Below are 17,150 nucleotides of genomic sequence, written 5' to 3'. Positions count from 1 at the left end.
TACTGATCAGCACAGTGCACTTTCAGAGGAACAGTGTTATAAAACCAGTACGTACTCCATGTTATTAGAAGCAAAATTCCTCTCATTGCCCGTTAAAAGAAAATGAAGACATTTCAAATACATGTACCATCATCCTCACAGTTGAAAATCTTCCTATGTTCTATGTCAATGTCCCAAATGCCATTTCAAATTGTTTGAGTTGAGAAGGCTACAGTCCTAACTCTCCCTTCTACAAACCATTCAAATTAACAGAATTGCATTTGTATAAATATAGCCTAGGTATTCTCCATCAACAAATTAATTCAGCAGCCGTGCAGACAACAGAAAGGGAAGGTGATGAAGCAAAGCCCTTCCCCTTCCCTCACCCTATCAAGAAAGGTGATATGGCATTCCTTCTGGGTACACACTGCATGAGCATTCAGACTGTCATGAAGGAACAGTATGTGAAAGTTGTTTTGGATACCTGAGGAATATTCAGAATACTTGGTTGTATTTATGAAAAGAAATTAATTTTGTTTAGCCTTCTCAGCCAAACTATAATTGGTCAGAGGCTGGAATCTCCAAAGTGAAACAGATATCCCCTTTCAGGTTGCGTGTGTTCATTTTTGATCTAATTTTTGCCAGGGCTGGGCTAGTCAGGCACAGCTTAACCAAAAGACACGCCAAAACCAAACAAAGGACCACAGCCACCCAAAACCTGACTGCTTCAGAAGTCTGAGAACCATTCGTATGGCATATTAGGAAGTGTTCAGAGTGTTCTCAGATCTAAGGAAAACAACATAAAAAAAGATTTAATAGGGAAAGCCTATTAAATCTTATTAACAATGATTTGCATAATAGCAGCAAAACTGTACAAGAGGTTACTTGCTACATGCCATAGGTTACGTGCCATTACTTTGAATCTCATAATCAGAGAAAATTCTGAAAATAAATGCCTACCTGCAAGGGGTTTGAGCTGAAGCCAGTCAGCATCTGGTCTATTATTTAATTTGTGATCAGAAAGCTTCCTTCCAATTGGTGATTCTTCAGTCTGCTTTTTCTTGCACCATTTCTGCTTACTCTGCAACAGGAAACAGATAACATCTGGTTTGTAAAAAGACATCAATGGAAATAAAAGAAACTGAAATGTTGTCCAAAAATCTCTTCAACATAGACTAAGTTACTGTCTCTTAATATGTCTCACAGAAGTATGCGACTACAGAATATTCATCTTTTTAAGGCTCAGCAACAATATGTATCCCAGTGGAAATTCTTAGCTACCTACCACAGAAACTCACTCACTCACAAACACACACAGACGATATTTCACTTCAGTAATAGACTACATTATGACAAGGATTGCTCTAACAGCCCAGAAACACATCTACGCAGAGTTATTATATTTGCTTATTTTGTTCAAGAAAGCAAGCATGCAGCAAGAACAGCCCCTCTCTTTTGTTCAACTTTAGTTTTTTTATACTCATATAATTTCCTTGTATTTCCCTTTAGAGAAAAGCTTGCTACTTTCCTATCTGCAGCCCATACAACAGAGGTCGTAGATTTGCCAAAGCAGCCTACGGGATTTAATTATTTAATTAATCTCAGAGAAGATTTATGCCCAATGTGACAGCTTTTATCTCTTTATCAGAAGATCTAAGAAATGCCTCCTCCAACACAGAAAATCTTTTGCTGCCTGTCCAGCTGAGGCAGCAAGTCTGACATGAAAACAGAGAACTTTAAAATTTTCCACACTCATGTTGAAAGAAGCAGTTACAGTTTCACCAAAATAATTTTCTCCTCAAAGTTGAATGATGGAGGCACAGTTAAAAGTGTATTTATATTGACTGTTGAAAGAACATGGCTCTCTGGCGGCTTGAATTTCTACACCCTGTCACACTGCCCCTGTGGTACCCGCTCTCCTTTTATACCACCATCATGAATACAGCATGCTCCCAGCCCTAAAAATCCAATCATTTTCAGGGAAACAAGTTAAAATTTGAGTGGCAGTTTATAGAAAGCGGGAGGTCTGCAAATTTTAGCATTTTCCCATGTGGAAAAACTGAGTAACTCTGTTACACTGGCATCGTTAGCTAATAGTATTCAGTTAAATTTCTTGTAAATTGTCTGACAATTGTCTGACTCTATTACCAGTTCTTTCTTACATACTGCCTTTCATATTTTTGCAAAAGAATCACAGCACTTCAGAGAAAGAGCTGTAATCTCTTTTACTTAGATCTACCTCCAAATATATCTGGCCAAAGAGCTGCAACCTGCCCATCAGATTTCTACTCTGTCTTCCCAAATTACCTTGTTAAGAAAAGCAACCTCTTTTAGAAAAGGGTTTCCTCACATAAAAATCAAACAGAATGCAGATTAGCAGCACTTGTTCATGTTCACAGAATAATGAATCATCACACAGCCAATTCCTCAACACTCAGAAGATAACTTCAGGTACTATACTTTAAAATAGCATGCAATTTTAGTGTGTACCTTTTGTTTATTGTAATGCTTGTACATTCTTATACAATGTTCAATGATGAACAAAACATAAATGCCTCCAAGTGCCACAAGACCTTTCAGCACTGGATCATTTTCTTCTAGAAAGCTTTCAGTCCGTACTCCATGTCCATGGGCATGTCGATGAGAACGCTTGTGTTCATGAACGTGACCTTGGCCATGGTGGTGACTGTGGTTGTGGCCTCCATGTGACTATTAGGAGAGAAAATAAAAACACAGCATGACCTGGTGCAATCAGGAGACTGAAATGGCTCTTAGCTCAGATGACAAAATATGTAACATTGTCAGAAAAGTAGCATAAAAAGACTTCAAGAAGTTGGGCTGTGTTTTGGTGTTTTTTTGGTTTTTTTTATACAAACACATTTTACCATAGAAATTTTTCATTAGACTATTCATTACCATAATCAATTAAAAAAATATTCCTCTGGGAAATTTTTAGGGGGGGAGTGGGAGATAATCTAACTTCAGCTTTTTCTGTTGCAATGCTGAAGATAATGAGACTAACACTCAGAAATGTCACAAGGAATTACCATTCCTATACTCCCATTAGCAACCAAACCTCATGGGTTTTTTTTAACTATTACAGTCAATTACAGCCTCAATTCTGATCTGAAATATAAACTTTCAAGGAAATACATAACCAAAAATTTGAGTGAAAATTTACACAAAGAAAACACATAAACATTAGTCTTATTGCTAAAAGAATTAAGGTAACAAAATTCTAGAAAACATTTCCCCTTTGAAGAATTACAGTATACCATCACAAATTAAAAACTGCTTACCTTCCCAGGAACTTGGACAATTTCTTGATTCAGTAAGTTAGAGGTTACTTTCTCCCCAAAAGCTAGTAACCAGGAAGGTTAATCCCCCTGACATATTTTAAGTGGTACTGGTACACAACTATCAGTAGACAAGAGACAGTAATACTGCTAAATTTAAAATACTCTTGTTGGTCTCATTAGGTGTTTTGAAATACTGTGACAGAAATTAAACATGAGTACACAACAACTTTTTAAAAAAATTTTCTAATTATTTTTTTAAGAAACACATATTTCCTTTCAAACACTGTTTCAAGATGTCCCTCACAGTCAAGCCAATCTACATCTGCATCAGTGACCATTTGCTTGTTGATAGCTTGTCAAACAATTCTTTGAAAATTCTATGTTCAGTCACAATTAAGAATAAAAGGTAAGGAAACAATACTTGCATGTGGCAACAGATGGAGTAGTGCATCTCCACTCATTGTTCCTACAGCCAGAGCTACCAAGAAAGTTAGAAGAAATTTGAAGCACCATTGGTTAATGATGGGAATCAAGATCACACCTAGCAAGGAAAGCAGGCTAATGACGGTGATAGAGATGATACCACAAAACCAGGCTGTGGGAAGAAATGAATACAGAAAGGTTATCAGAACAATACTTGTAAAACTTTTAAGACTGATTAATGACTTTCAACTATCTTAAGAAGGTGACCTTCCTTTAACCCAAGTTGTGCGATTGTTCATTCAAAAGGTGTTGAAAAATAGGAAGGCAGTACTGAAGTCCACAGCAAAAAATACACAGGCTTATTCACAGTACAGTACAATAGAGTGAAAGACATCAGAAGACAATCAGCTAAAAAGAGTCCAGCAATTCTTCCTGACTGTAAGTTCCAGGCTTAGCCGTGTAGCCCTTAATGAAACACAAAAAGCAAAAGCTTTCGTGTTGGAACAAAAACATCTCCACTACTTAACTTACTAGGGCTCTACAAGCACTAATTCATATTTAACATTTGGTTTTAACATGATTCTGATGCAAAATTTAACTGGAATCAATATACCACCTTTGTTAGGAGTAACATGATAAGTTAGGCACCATTCATTTCACCTGGTGCTTTGAAACATACATTTTTATTTATGAGAGGTAAGTAAGACTCAACCTTTGATAGAGGAACTTTAAAATCAAATATTATAATATTAAAGAGCTTGAAGAGCCGAAAGCAACTTGCTACCAACAAAAAGCAGTATACATTTTTTCTGAGAATCTCTATTTTTGCCATTAGAAGAAAAAGTGATAATGCGACATGGTACACTTGACATAATCCTGTTAATTAGGGAATATGTGCAAATTTATATATGATATGGAAAAGGAAGAATCACACAAGAAACAGATCCTATAAGCAAAGAAATATGGCTCTTGCAGTCAGCATCTCACCCTAATAAAATATTTTTTCTTCTACTTTTTCAAGTCATCAATAAGGCTAAGAATGAAAAACTGTTGGGGTTTTTTCCCCTCTCTCTCTGCTTCTCTATCACTTCTCTTGTTTCTTCCCATCACAGAAACTTCAAAGAACAGGATGTAAAAACTGTTTTAATTCCAACAATACAGTTGAAAAGGTTCACAGTCCCAAAGACAGGAATCGTTGCTGCTCCTATTTTACATACATAAACTGTTTGGGCTGAGATCTTCCATGAACATGATTTTGTCAATCTGAACTTTTTTTTTTTATTTATTTATTTTAAGTTTTAGCCTAAATGCTTCAGTTTTTTCCAGTTTTTTTTCCTAGCTTCATTCTTAATCAAAAACGTCTACACAGTTTGCCAACTTTAATGAAAACTCACAACTCCTGATATAGAACCTTTCGCATTTCCACACTTTAGTGCATTATCTGACTTTCCTTACATCTATGAAGGTCCACTCATTTTTGATCAAGCTCGGGAAAACATCCTGGGAAATGGGGGGATTGGAGGGAGAGGAGAAGAGAGGATGAATTAATATGTTGTAGCTGCTTTATGAATTTTATAATTTAGCAGTCAAATGTCCCAAGAATTCTATCTGTACCAAAAATGCTACAGATCAGATTTGACAAGATTTTGCCACTAGAATGGTAGCTGCTGCAGGCCTGGTCTGGTTCAACACCAAAACTTACAATGTTTGCTGTTTTAAATTTTGTTTTGGGATATTCATTCTTATGAAGTCTGTAGCTGTCATTCCACAACAGTGCAGAAAAGGAAACAATCCAATTCAAATGCAAAGGGTACAAGAGCACATCCACCAGGAAAAACTGATCGGAAAAAGCTTTAGGAAGTATGCAGCGTACACTGAAACGCATATTGACACCGAGAGGAAAACAGAGAGTTGGTGAAAAGGCAAAGACTGCCATCAGATGAGGAACTGAAAAACAGAGGTTGGAAAAAGGGAATACAAAAGTAGGTCTAGAGTGGAAGCAATATCCTGCTGACCAAAATACTGCCACTACGCAGCCTTGATTCACCCCCAGAGCACTTCAATCATGTACTCTGGATTAACAGGCTCTGTTGAAAGAAACAGCATACATGGACTTGCAATTCAATGCTGAATCATGCATGTGTGCACAAGTAGCCCTAATAAAAATTACACAGCCATTTGGCAGGACATTGGATCTTCAATCTGGATGCAGACATTATGAAGTTAAGTGCCATGTTAGATGACCAACAGCCTTACATGGAGAAAAATGCAAACTGGCTTAAGTTTCACGTATCATAGCATAGATTTGGCAAATGCATCTCTGAAGGGCTTACATAGTCTTATGAATGATACAGTATCTAAACATGGCACCATGATTAAGACGAGGCACATGAGAATTCGAATACGGAATCTGTGCACCTCTCAGATCTCGGTCGTCAGCTTCTGCCTCTGTTTAAACTCTTAAAAAATGTTATGGAACCAAAATTATCAGCAAAAGGTTGCTGTCAAGTCAAAGATAAAAAATATATACAAAAGCTGTGCATGACCCCACAGTTACATATATGGACAAACACTCCTCATATAAAAAGGACTACTAAGGAAGACTTATGACAAAATTCTGACACAAAATTTTATTGAACAATTTCATTCAACTGTAATGTTCAAAACACTAAAATATTATGGGAGTGGAACTAACTTGCAATATTATGAACACTGCAAGAGCTCTTAAGTTATAAAAGATCTTGGTGTGTCACACTCCTAGGAATACTGTATAAAGCTTGGTCAATGAGGTGAAGTTACTATGCACTGGCTTAGTAAAATACTTCTGTGGAAAGAAACAGGAGGGAGGTGACTGAACAATTTCTTCAGTAAGTGACCTCTGTTCAAACAGTGGGGAGCAAACAAAGACCCAGATTTGGACAGCTGTCTGTAAATTAAAACAGACTAAAAGGGCAGTAAGGTAGACTCCTTGGAAGGCTGAGAATGGTTAGCTATCTGCAAGCTTTAACAAGAAAGCAAGCTAACAGAAAGGCTCCACTGAAGCAAAGCCTTCCTGGGTTCAGGGAATGGTAAACTCCAGGGAACACTGGCGTCTGCACAGGCAGATTTATAAGATATATCTGATCTGAAATACTTTTCATCAACAGCTCTAACTGATCTCCATCTCTAAAAAAAATTGCTTACTGTTTACTTGTATCACTGCTATTGGTTTGATTCACAGTAGGGTGTACCTTTCCTTTTAAGTTGTTTAGGAGCCTGCAATGATAACAATGCCACCTCTTCCAATAGGTACACTGTGAAAGCTCAGTTGTACATATAAACCCTTGAAAATCCTCTGTTGGAAGATGTTACAGAACTATCCGTAAGTCACAGGTACAAAACCCAACATGGCTTTCATAAATTTTTGGCCATCAGTTAATTAAATCACTTTGCTTTAGAAAACTGCACTATCAGAACTAATGGAAACCTTACAGGTTAGTATCAATGAATAGAAACAGCACTGGTCTATTACGTTTTTTTGAAAGTTTTAATTAAAACTAAAGAAAACCACAGAGAGCCAGTGTTTAAAAATGTTTGCATCCTCCTAACTTTGGCAAATATTTCTATCTAAAAATGTTTACATTAGCTCAGGCAAGCACACATTTTCATTTTAGTAGAATCCTACAACCTGGAGGTTAAGTTACACTATGACTGACATTTGTCCTACACCTCCCACAATCCCCACATACTGGTTAAGATTTGGTACTTTGCAATTCACGTCCTTACTTAAGAAGGGAAAATGATTATTACATCAACTAAAGTCTCACTGTAGTTAATACAACAGTATACAGGAACTTGTTATGAAAAATGATTTACCATTATCTAATCAAGTTGACCTATTTTGGAAGTTACTGCTTGTTTTCAGAGCCAAATCAATACGTTAAAAAACAATTTTTTACAATTAACTGGCAAATGTGTTATTTATACTCAAGATATCAGATGCCATAAAACACGTTAAATGTTCATAATAAGCTTCACTAATTTTGCAAATTAAGTCTCTTAAAATGTTTAAGGTCTTCAAGCTGAGTTATTCATCAACTCCCTTAGTCATTAGAGAGAAAGAAAATGCATTCTTTTAAAAAGAAGCACTCATCTGTAGAAACTCTCTAATTAAACTGGTTCAAAGCCTGTGCAACATGACAGTTTGGTACATGGTTTCAACATTTTAATTGGCAGAAAATGCTTAGAGCTACTCTAGAAATCCTCTGGGTAATAAGGCAGGGATCAGCTCTTACTACAATGAGACTACCCCACAAAACAATCTTCTGTCATATCAAACACACAGTATATTTGGGTTACAGCAATCTTTGAACAGTTAACAAGACAGTAGCTGTGTCATGTCACTAGAGAAGATTTATGTATAACAAGTTAATGATTTTAATGACTCCAGCATTGTTAAGAAAGATTACCAGCAATGCATTCTTTCCAACAGTTAACATGTATGAGAATGTAGTTACTTCAAGCTTTATTTCTAATGACGCTAATAAGCACTTATGTACTAATCAATATTCACAATTAACAATATTTTTATTTTCAAACCATAGTCATTGTACCCAAGATTTTTTAGATTTCACTGCAGCTACACATCTGTCAACAGTTCCATCATAATTTATGAAAGATAGCAGTAGTAAGCATTATTTCAAAAGTATACTCAGTTATGAAATCACAACAATGGATGCTGCCCTTAAAGTAACTGCTTTAACAATAGTAAAAATATTTTTAGCTTAGAACTATGGTAAGAAGAAAAGAAAAAGTCTACTGATTTTTTACTCAAGGCACACACACACACAATTAAAACTTCCAATAGAGGATTTTGATTGAATACTTCTCATATGCTTAAGAGAGGAGTAGTATAGAATAATTGACACTGGAAGTCAGAAAAGGGAAGCGTTGTCAGAAATGGCAATTTAAATGCTCTTGTATCATGCTTGAGTCTTCATATTTCTTAAGTTCACAAAAAATTCTGGATTTCAACGAATTTGCATCACTGCTAGCATATAAAAACAGTAACATCTGAAATCATATCTTCCAGTGAATGAACTGTGATGAAGGTCCTGTTCCCTACTCCTGAATGAACAGATCCAGGTCAAATTTCTTAAGAAAATTTGTGCCAAAGGAACACTGCAACTTTCCAACTTTGAGAGAAACATGCAGACCACCTCAGCCACACTACAAGAAAATGACATATTTTAAATGATGGAAACAATCCAAACTGTGGGTGGCCTGGCTCATCCCTAGAGGTCCTCTCTCCAAAGACTCTGCACCTTGCCTATGTTCCTACTACAAAGGAGTCCAATGTCTGAAGATATGTGGGAAGAATCCAGGCCAAAATGCCTGGGCCATAGGCCCAACGATAGCACATTAGGCCTCAATGATAGAAGACAAAAACAAAACAGAAATAAAAATAAGTAAACATAAAAAGTGAAAATAATGAAAAAGGATAAAAAGGTACAAGAAAGAAAGATATGGCTCCCTGAGCCATGGTTACTTAGAAGAGGCTATTATACCACCAAACAGGATGCTATGTCTCCTGACTTAAAGGAGCATGCCGTCTCAAATTTCTTCTAATAAATATGTTAAATCTCAACCATTCCTTTACTCTACAGTCAATGCTAACTGTATGACATTTCAAACTTTGAAGTTAGTATTTACAATGCAAAATAATTTTGAAGGCTTTAGCTGTTACACACCTACCTGATGCACCTGTTGTATCTTTATTCTCAATCGATGCATTTTTACTTTTAATAAAATCTTCAAGCTCATCATAATGTACAATACAAAGCCTTCTCTCAATCTGGTATAGCAAAGCAGGACACATGTATATAAACAATTCAGGAGATATTGGAGAGCTGGTTTCCAGACCATAGTACCGTAGCAGCTGGGTAACATTTAAGCACTGCAAGCAAAGTGTACAAACAAATTAAATATGAAAGCAACTATTTCATTAAAAACTACAGTTATTTAAAATTTAGCATATGATTTGAAAACACAAACAGAAAGTAGAAACTCTGGCCCACAACATTCCACCAGTGCTAAAACATGTTTAAGCTGATCTAAGTGGTTTATGAGGGGAAAGAAACACTGCACTACAGTCTCCAAATACCTATATAATTTTTGATAAATGTCAATTAAAATGAATTTCCATATTCTTTACCATTACACAGTACAAGTAATGAAGAAAGAGCAACAGGAAAGTAATGGAAGACCATAAATCCAAAATAGGATTTCTAACACTTCTCTCTACCTACCAGCCTTCTGTGTTTGGAGTTTCACTTTTTACTTCAGTCTAAAAACTCAAACTCAGCACTCACTCCATCCTTTCCTACTCTGACTTCCAGTTTAAAACCATGATATCAAAATGTCCCGCTTCTGTAGTTAACTGTAAGGGGGAAGGGAAAGTATATTTATGGTTCTGGCAGAAATAACAAATGCTGAAGGGACAAATGGAAGAACTTACACCAAGCACAGTGCTACAGAAGCTACATCAACAATGCTTCACAATCTCTTAGGACAAAGAAATTAGAAGCATGTTGAAAAGATACAGGTGTGTCATTTAGGAAGGAGTGTCTATGCAGTTTCAAAAAATGTTAATGATCTTAGATTCAGAAAGAAGTCCCCAAAAGGTGTGTGTGTCGGGCAAGTATTCATGAATATTGGTGTCCTGGGTTCAGCCAGGATAAGTGCTAATTTTCACAAGAAGCTGGGAGGGGGCAGAGCTAGGACAGCTGACTGAAATTAACCAAAGGGATGTTCGATACCATGTGACGTCATGCTCAGTATATAACTGGGGAGCTGGCTGGGGGGAGGAGGAATTGAAGCTTGGGAACAAGCTGAGTGTTGGATTCCAGGTGGTGGGAAATTGCATAGTGCATCACTTGCTTTATATATTCTTTTATTAGTATTATTGTTATTATGTTTCTTCTCTCCTTGTGTTGTCCCAGTAAACTGTCCTTACCTCAACCCAGGAAGTTCTACTTTTTTTTTTTTTTCTTCCAATTGTCCTCCCCATCCCACTGTGGGGTGGGGGGAAGGAGTGAGCGAGCGGCCACGTGGTGCTTTGCTGCTGGCTGAGCTTAAACCACAGCAATTGGGAAGGGAAAAAAAACCCCATCTGTAAGCATGGTATCTCAGAAAGCTTTAAGGATCTCCTGTACACAGATAAATAGGCAAGAAGATAGATCTCTGAGAAAAGATGGGTGATGGGCGGACAGAAATGAAAACCCATAAAGTAAACTCAAGACTGTGGCAGTGACCTCTAGCATTTTCACTCTGCTACCTGTATTACGCAAAGGTCGCAAACATGCTTGTGCATTATTTTTAGGTATGCACCTTCAGTTGTTATGTAAGAACAGAGAAAGTCAACTTACCAGTTCTCCATTTCATACTCACCTCTTCACGATCACGTTCATCTTCATTACGATCCTTATGACTACGCGTTGAAAAAAGGGCATGTTTTCTTACACTAATCTGCTTATGAGGTGCCTCTCGCTTGCTGGTATGGTGGTGTCCATCTTCATTACCTAAACTGGAATCTTGATGTCCATGACTAGTAGAACGGCCACTACTGTGTTCATGATGGTGTACGTGCAAGTGAGATGCATCGTGTACATGATCACGTTTATGAACACGATTGTGCTCATACTGATCACCTGGATCATGATCTGGGGCATACTCCCGTGTAGCATCTCCTGAAGTCTCACTGACCTTCTTTTGCTTCTTCTTCTGTTTCCGTTGTTTTCTCTCTGGCTGATCCTGAGTTGTGTTTGTCTCTGTTGAGGGTTCATGTTTCTGTTCTCCATGTTCACTATGACTAAGTGAATCATTACGAGGATGATGTGTACCATTATGGTCATGATGATGTAGATGAGGGTGGTGATGATGGTGATGGCGACTCTGGTCATGAATTTGTTTGCCATCATCTTTTACTGATGGCACTACTGCGTCTCTCTCAGGGTCGCATTTATGATTTCTCTTTGCAGCCATACCAGTCATGGTTTGGTTTTCCGAATCTGAGTGGCTATGAGGATGGTTATGAGAGTGAGAATGCTTTCCTTCCTGTACTTCTAAAGCATATAAGTGAGAAACATGATCATGGCCAATATCATCATGATTTATCATCACTACTTTTACCTCTCCTAAACCAAGGCTTATTAACAGTTTTTCCAGGCCAAAAAAAGATAATCTTCCATTTTCACCGTAACGATCAAAAATCTTTTCAATGTAGTATTTTTGTTCATTTTCAGCTTCCAACGTTGAAAATTTACTCGGCATAGATTCTGTTCCTCCATTCTGGAAGTATGGTGCATTTGAGATCTGATAGTCATTATGGTAGTGTACATGTTCCTTTTTAGGACCATGGTCATGTCCATCTTCATGGCAATGATTGCACTGATGAAAGATAAATGTCAGCAAACAAATGATGCAAAATTTTGTGTGCATGTGTACCTTCATCTCTGTTTCCTACAAGAAACACAAGGGGAAGCATGTAGGTGTAAAAGCAATCTCAACATTTGTGCTACATGAGTTATCAGTCTGGTTCTTATTTGTACTAACTGAATGACTCGCAAATCTCTTCAGATATTGGCATTAACAGAATAACAATTGCAGTATTTTTACTGCAGAATTTGTATTAAAGTACTTTTCTTATCCAACAGTAAGATAGGCTCTGTGTATTTTAGAGATGCAGTCTTATGCATCATACTGACAGGAGGCAGTTACAAGAAAAAGATCAGCATTTACAGTCAATCAAAACAGAACATTTTTTCTGTATGTTTTCAGAGGCATCTATGCTTATGATAACCTATAATATTGAAAATCTTGTTAAAACACAAGCTATAAAAGAATAAAAGTTACTTAAAAGCAACAATACTGTATTTTCTTATTTATGGGGATGACGGGCAGATAATAGTTGAAAACCCACACATCATTTGTTCTCTTATGTGCTGCACCTCCACTAAAGACACACACACTGCACAATTCCCTATTTTGATTCATAATTACTGATTTAAAAATAAGTTGTCATTAACCAACTCCAGTGCATTGCTTAAATGTTTGTATTTTTAGTACTTTTTACTTACATGAGTTTACGGATTTCAAAGATCTACATAGATGTCAATTTAAAAAGGTTATACAGAAAACATCTGTTTATGCAACTCAAAAAATACTGTTAATGCTGACACAGTCTAGCTCAAAGTAGTTAGTACTGATTTTTAGAAACTGTATCATCAATGTGGTTTTCAATTTAGTATTACATGTAAGAAACTTACTATTCAACATCAGATAAGAGGACACTGCAGAAGTCTACCTTGTTTTCAGACTTGAAAACAATTCGCTATTTTACAAAATACAACAGCTTTATTTTGTTTACATCTGCTAGCAAAAACATATATAAAACCGGAATAATTACTATAAAACAAACTTTTAAGAAAAAAAATCCAAGTTTATGTAAAAACATTATCAAATTAGAAAGCTAAAGATAAGCCAAGAACTGTACTTTATGACTTCTATTTTCTAGATACTTATTTTGGGTAGAGAATAACCTCTAAATAAATAATCATTTAAACAATGCCAGGGTTATCTAGCAACACTTGATTTGTTCTGCCAAATAATTTGTACCAAGCCCAATAAAACATGTAACATATACAACAGTTCTGCTAGATACATGTAGTAGATAATCAAGCCCTCATATCAGCAAAGGAGTAGACAACAAAAAGAAAGAAGCATGGAGCTTCCCAATCAATCTGAATGGTTGAATGACTATTTTGAACAGTTTAACAGAGTTGACTAAAATAGACAAAGGAAACAAGTACAGAAGTAGGGCTTTTTAGACATAAATAGTTAAATTTAGAATATTACTGAGAAGGAAATGAGAGCTGAGAGAAAGGATGAGGACAGAGCTCCATCCACCCTGCTTTCTGTATACTCAGATGCTACCAAAATACTGCAGCAAATGCAAGGTTGTAAAGTAACAGGAAAACAGGCCAAGTATGATTTCATCTGTTTTTACACTGAAAGCAGTTTTAGTTCCTCATGAGCACCTTAACTAGAGCTGCAACTGACCCTACATTCACAAAGATGCAAGTGACCTAGTCAATGCATCCTAAAATGCTACTGACTTTCAGACAAGACATGGAAAATTTAGTTGCCCTTCTCAAACCCATACTAAAGCTGCCAACTAAACTGTGCTTTGTGAAATCGGTCAGGAAAGTGCTTTGCAGCAAACCACAAACATTTAAAGTCCATTTTAATTTCCTAAAATACTAGCTTGATGTTTTGCGTTTAAGCACTTGCAACCACATTACTGCACCAAAAAAAAAAAAAAGAAAAAAAAAATCTCTTGGAAGCTCCTATACTTGCAACAGGTTGACAGAGAAAAAGAATCAGAGAAGAAAAAGGAAAGGGCTACCTTTTAATGACTTTCTATAGCAAATAAATGAGTTAACAGAGAAGACTGGGGAAAAAGTTTTTCCTGTTAAACCCTACAAATACAAAACACAAAAATTCACTTTGGAGCTTCAAATGCTTGCAAGATTAAGACAAAAGCAGATCTCTCTTTTGCAATACTGACCCAGTTACAAATGGGTAAGATCAGAAGATCAGAAGAGTATCTGTCAAATGGAGGCATCTGCATCAAAACTGATTCCAGGAACATTGGATAGGTCAATGGGTAATCACTGTATATTACAGTTTTATTTTTATAAACAGCTGTTCAATTGTCAGTCTGGAATGACCACAGATTGTCTCCAGTTTAATCACCTACATTCCAGTTACTGATTTAAGGGCTTTGACAAACCTTTTCAAGTAATTTAGTATGATGGGTTCATCCCCAAAATTTACTGAGATACTATTTTCATATAGTCTTTTTCACTCATGGACTCTATTTAAGGCATCCTTAATGTTCTTATAAATACATCACTGGGATTAGTACAGAAACATTAAAAGCATCTCAAAGCACCTTCCAGTAGCTTTTTCCCTTCTCCTCTGAGGAAACAGCTAAGTACAGTGTTGTTACTGGTGGAGTACAAAGAAACAGGTTGCAAATCTTTATCCAAGAGTCACTGGACTGAGCCAACCCTCAGATCGTATGATTGGAAACTCATTCCATACCTTTAAATAAAGAACATATGCTCTTTCTCACACAGGTTGAGAACCTGGGCTCTGTGACTTACATTATCCCAGGAAGAAGAAACATTCTGGCAGTAAGTAAAGGTACTGGATCAGCAGTATGGCTGGTGACAGATCAACAGAGCTCCACATTTCTATAGGAATATGCTGATTTTCATCAACTGAGGATTTACAATGTTGAATGTTACTTAATGTGAAGAGCAGGTTCAGGATCTGGAATAAGCAGTTAAGGTACGTGCAAGACAAATAAAAGCCCTGGGAGAAAGATGAACTTATATACGCTTGCACAGACGGCAGCAGCAGGTAAGTACATGCAGTGTACTGGAATGCTCTAGCAAATTGTTCAGTATTTCTTTAACGTCAGTTTCTCAGTACTGAAAAAACCATCTCAAGTTTAAGTAAAATTCAGTTACTGAAAGGATACTACTTTTGTAGGTAAGACACCTTTTCTCCCCCTTTGCCACATAATGGTAATATAACCAGAACAAGCAAAGTCAAATTATTCTCATTTAAACAAGCACGATCCAGACTAAAATATCTCTACCAGGAAATTCATGACTAAAGCATGATCATAATCCTTTTCACAACCTCATGATCTTTTTCATGTGACTGTCTCATACAACACTACTAATGCATTACTTTGAAACTTTAGTCATGCATCCCTAATTGCGGTGTTTAGCTTTGAATGGTACCTTTTCTCCATGCCCTAATAGTTAAGATCGCTTGTAACCTATGATCATGATTCATTGCTGAAATACAAGAGCTCAGCATTATCAGACCAATTTCAAAATCAATTAGATGTCTCACTATTTTCAGTTAAAACAGTAATAACCCTAGCACGATAGTTTTAATCTTCTATTATATAACCTTCTGTATCTTCTATTGCAATTCTTGTTATAGAACAAAGATGCTTACAAAACAAACGTACCCATCATAAAAAGTCTCAAACAGAACAACAATTAAGAGTTGATTATTTATTTGTTTCTTTTTTAAACAAGCTTCATTATTCTCCAGGCAATTATAAATAGTTGTCATCTTTAACCTGTCAGGCAGTATTCATACGTGTAAAATACCGGAAAGCTGAAGCCCAAATTCTATACATTTCAGTGGCACAGAACTGTATATAGCCGATCTCAAGACAAGAACATTAAGACTTTCGAATCCCTTCAAAAGAATATGGAAGGACAGCCTGAAGACAAGGCTACAGCAAAGTTGAAAAAGATTCTGCCTCTTACTGCTGTCAGCCTTTGCCTTATTTTATTCACTTACTTGATCCCCTGCTGCCTTCCCTCCATAGGCTGGTGATGGTCAGGCACCCAACAGGGGGAGACAGGAGGGAAAATACCTAGCTGTGTGTTGGGCAAGAAACTACAGCACCCGTAGGCCAGAGCTGGAAATAACAGCACCTACTACATTTCCTTGAACTGCAAACAAGAATGACGCAAGTCATTCAGGACCCACTCAGGCAGTGGGACAACCCCACCCCAAGTCAAGCTGCCAAGTTAGAGCAAACATGTAAATTTACAGTGGTTAAGATAAATAGTTCTGCCACAGCAACGTTTCAGAAATCCCACACAGTGCTGCCAAATGCATCCCCTCCCCTCCTCATTCATCAATGCAAGCAACTCATTCACACTAAACGCAGTACTGATTGCATATCCCTATACAAGGTTTTTAAATCAGAGGCTTGAGGTCAAAGTACCTGAGCAGTACATTAGCAAAGAGTTGCTTTTTCTATATGGAAAACTCACAATATCTCTATTCTACACCATTGTCTGCCTATGCTGTTTCATCTATTAAACTAAATGCACCTCTGAAGAGAGTTGGCTTCCCCCCGCCTTTTTCATTCAATTTCCCTTGGATTCCTGATACTTCTCCACAGCACCTACTATTTCAACTGTTTGTCTTTTACAGCACTTTATTTTTGAGAAGACTTCATTTAAAGCCTGGAATATGAACATGATTTTGGGGGACATTTTTGTTTATTTATCACCAACTGCTTCACTTAAACTAGAAAACCAGTTTGATAGTTAGGCTTTACTTAAAACCAACTAAGTTTGATTCAAATAAAGTGGTCACACAAAATTCAAACTTAGTTGAAAGTCACATCTATCATTTTAGTGTTTGCAACCCACATACTACAGCATTTTTTGTTAGTGTACAACGCTGATTAGAATATTTTCATTGCCCAAGTTTCTTCCCCCCACCCTTTTTCCTGTCTGCTCCCAACAATTTAATAACCTGAAATATTTGTAACACAATTGCACTGGATTTCTCCCCTTCCCA

General features: G+C 36.8%; 1 protein-coding gene across 6 annotated transcripts in view; it reads right to left on the bottom strand.

Moving 5' to 3' along the window:
* The window catches only part of SLC39A10 (solute carrier family 39 member 10), a 57,642-nt gene that overhangs the window by 13,697 nt on the left and 26,795 nt on the right, over positions 1 to 17,150 (bottom strand). For all 6 annotated transcript variants that reach the window (XR_007505950.1, XR_007505941.1, XR_007505930.1 and 3 more), the window contains exons 2-6: positions 11,130 to 12,200; positions 9,435 to 9,636; positions 3,704 to 3,873; positions 2,470 to 2,688; positions 940 to 1,060 (exon numbers count right to left, since the gene is read on the bottom strand). Coding sequence is in view for 1 of the 6 variants with exons in the window: in XM_049799601.1 (XP_049655558.1) it covers positions 940 to 1,060; positions 2,470 to 2,688; positions 3,704 to 3,873; positions 9,435 to 9,636; positions 11,130 to 12,191 (1,774 nt within the window). In the remaining 5 variants the exon portion in view is untranslated. The remainder of the gene's footprint in view (positions 1 to 939; positions 1,061 to 2,469; positions 2,689 to 3,703; positions 3,874 to 9,434; positions 9,637 to 11,129; positions 12,201 to 17,150) is intronic.

Source organism: Accipiter gentilis, chromosome 1, assembly GCF_929443795.1.
Source record: "Accipiter gentilis chromosome 1, bAccGen1.1, whole genome shotgun sequence".
NCBI classification, from domain to species: Eukaryota; Metazoa; Chordata; class Aves; order Accipitriformes; family Accipitridae; genus Astur; species Astur gentilis.
This window is presented reverse-complemented; position numbering and strand designations above follow the sequence as displayed.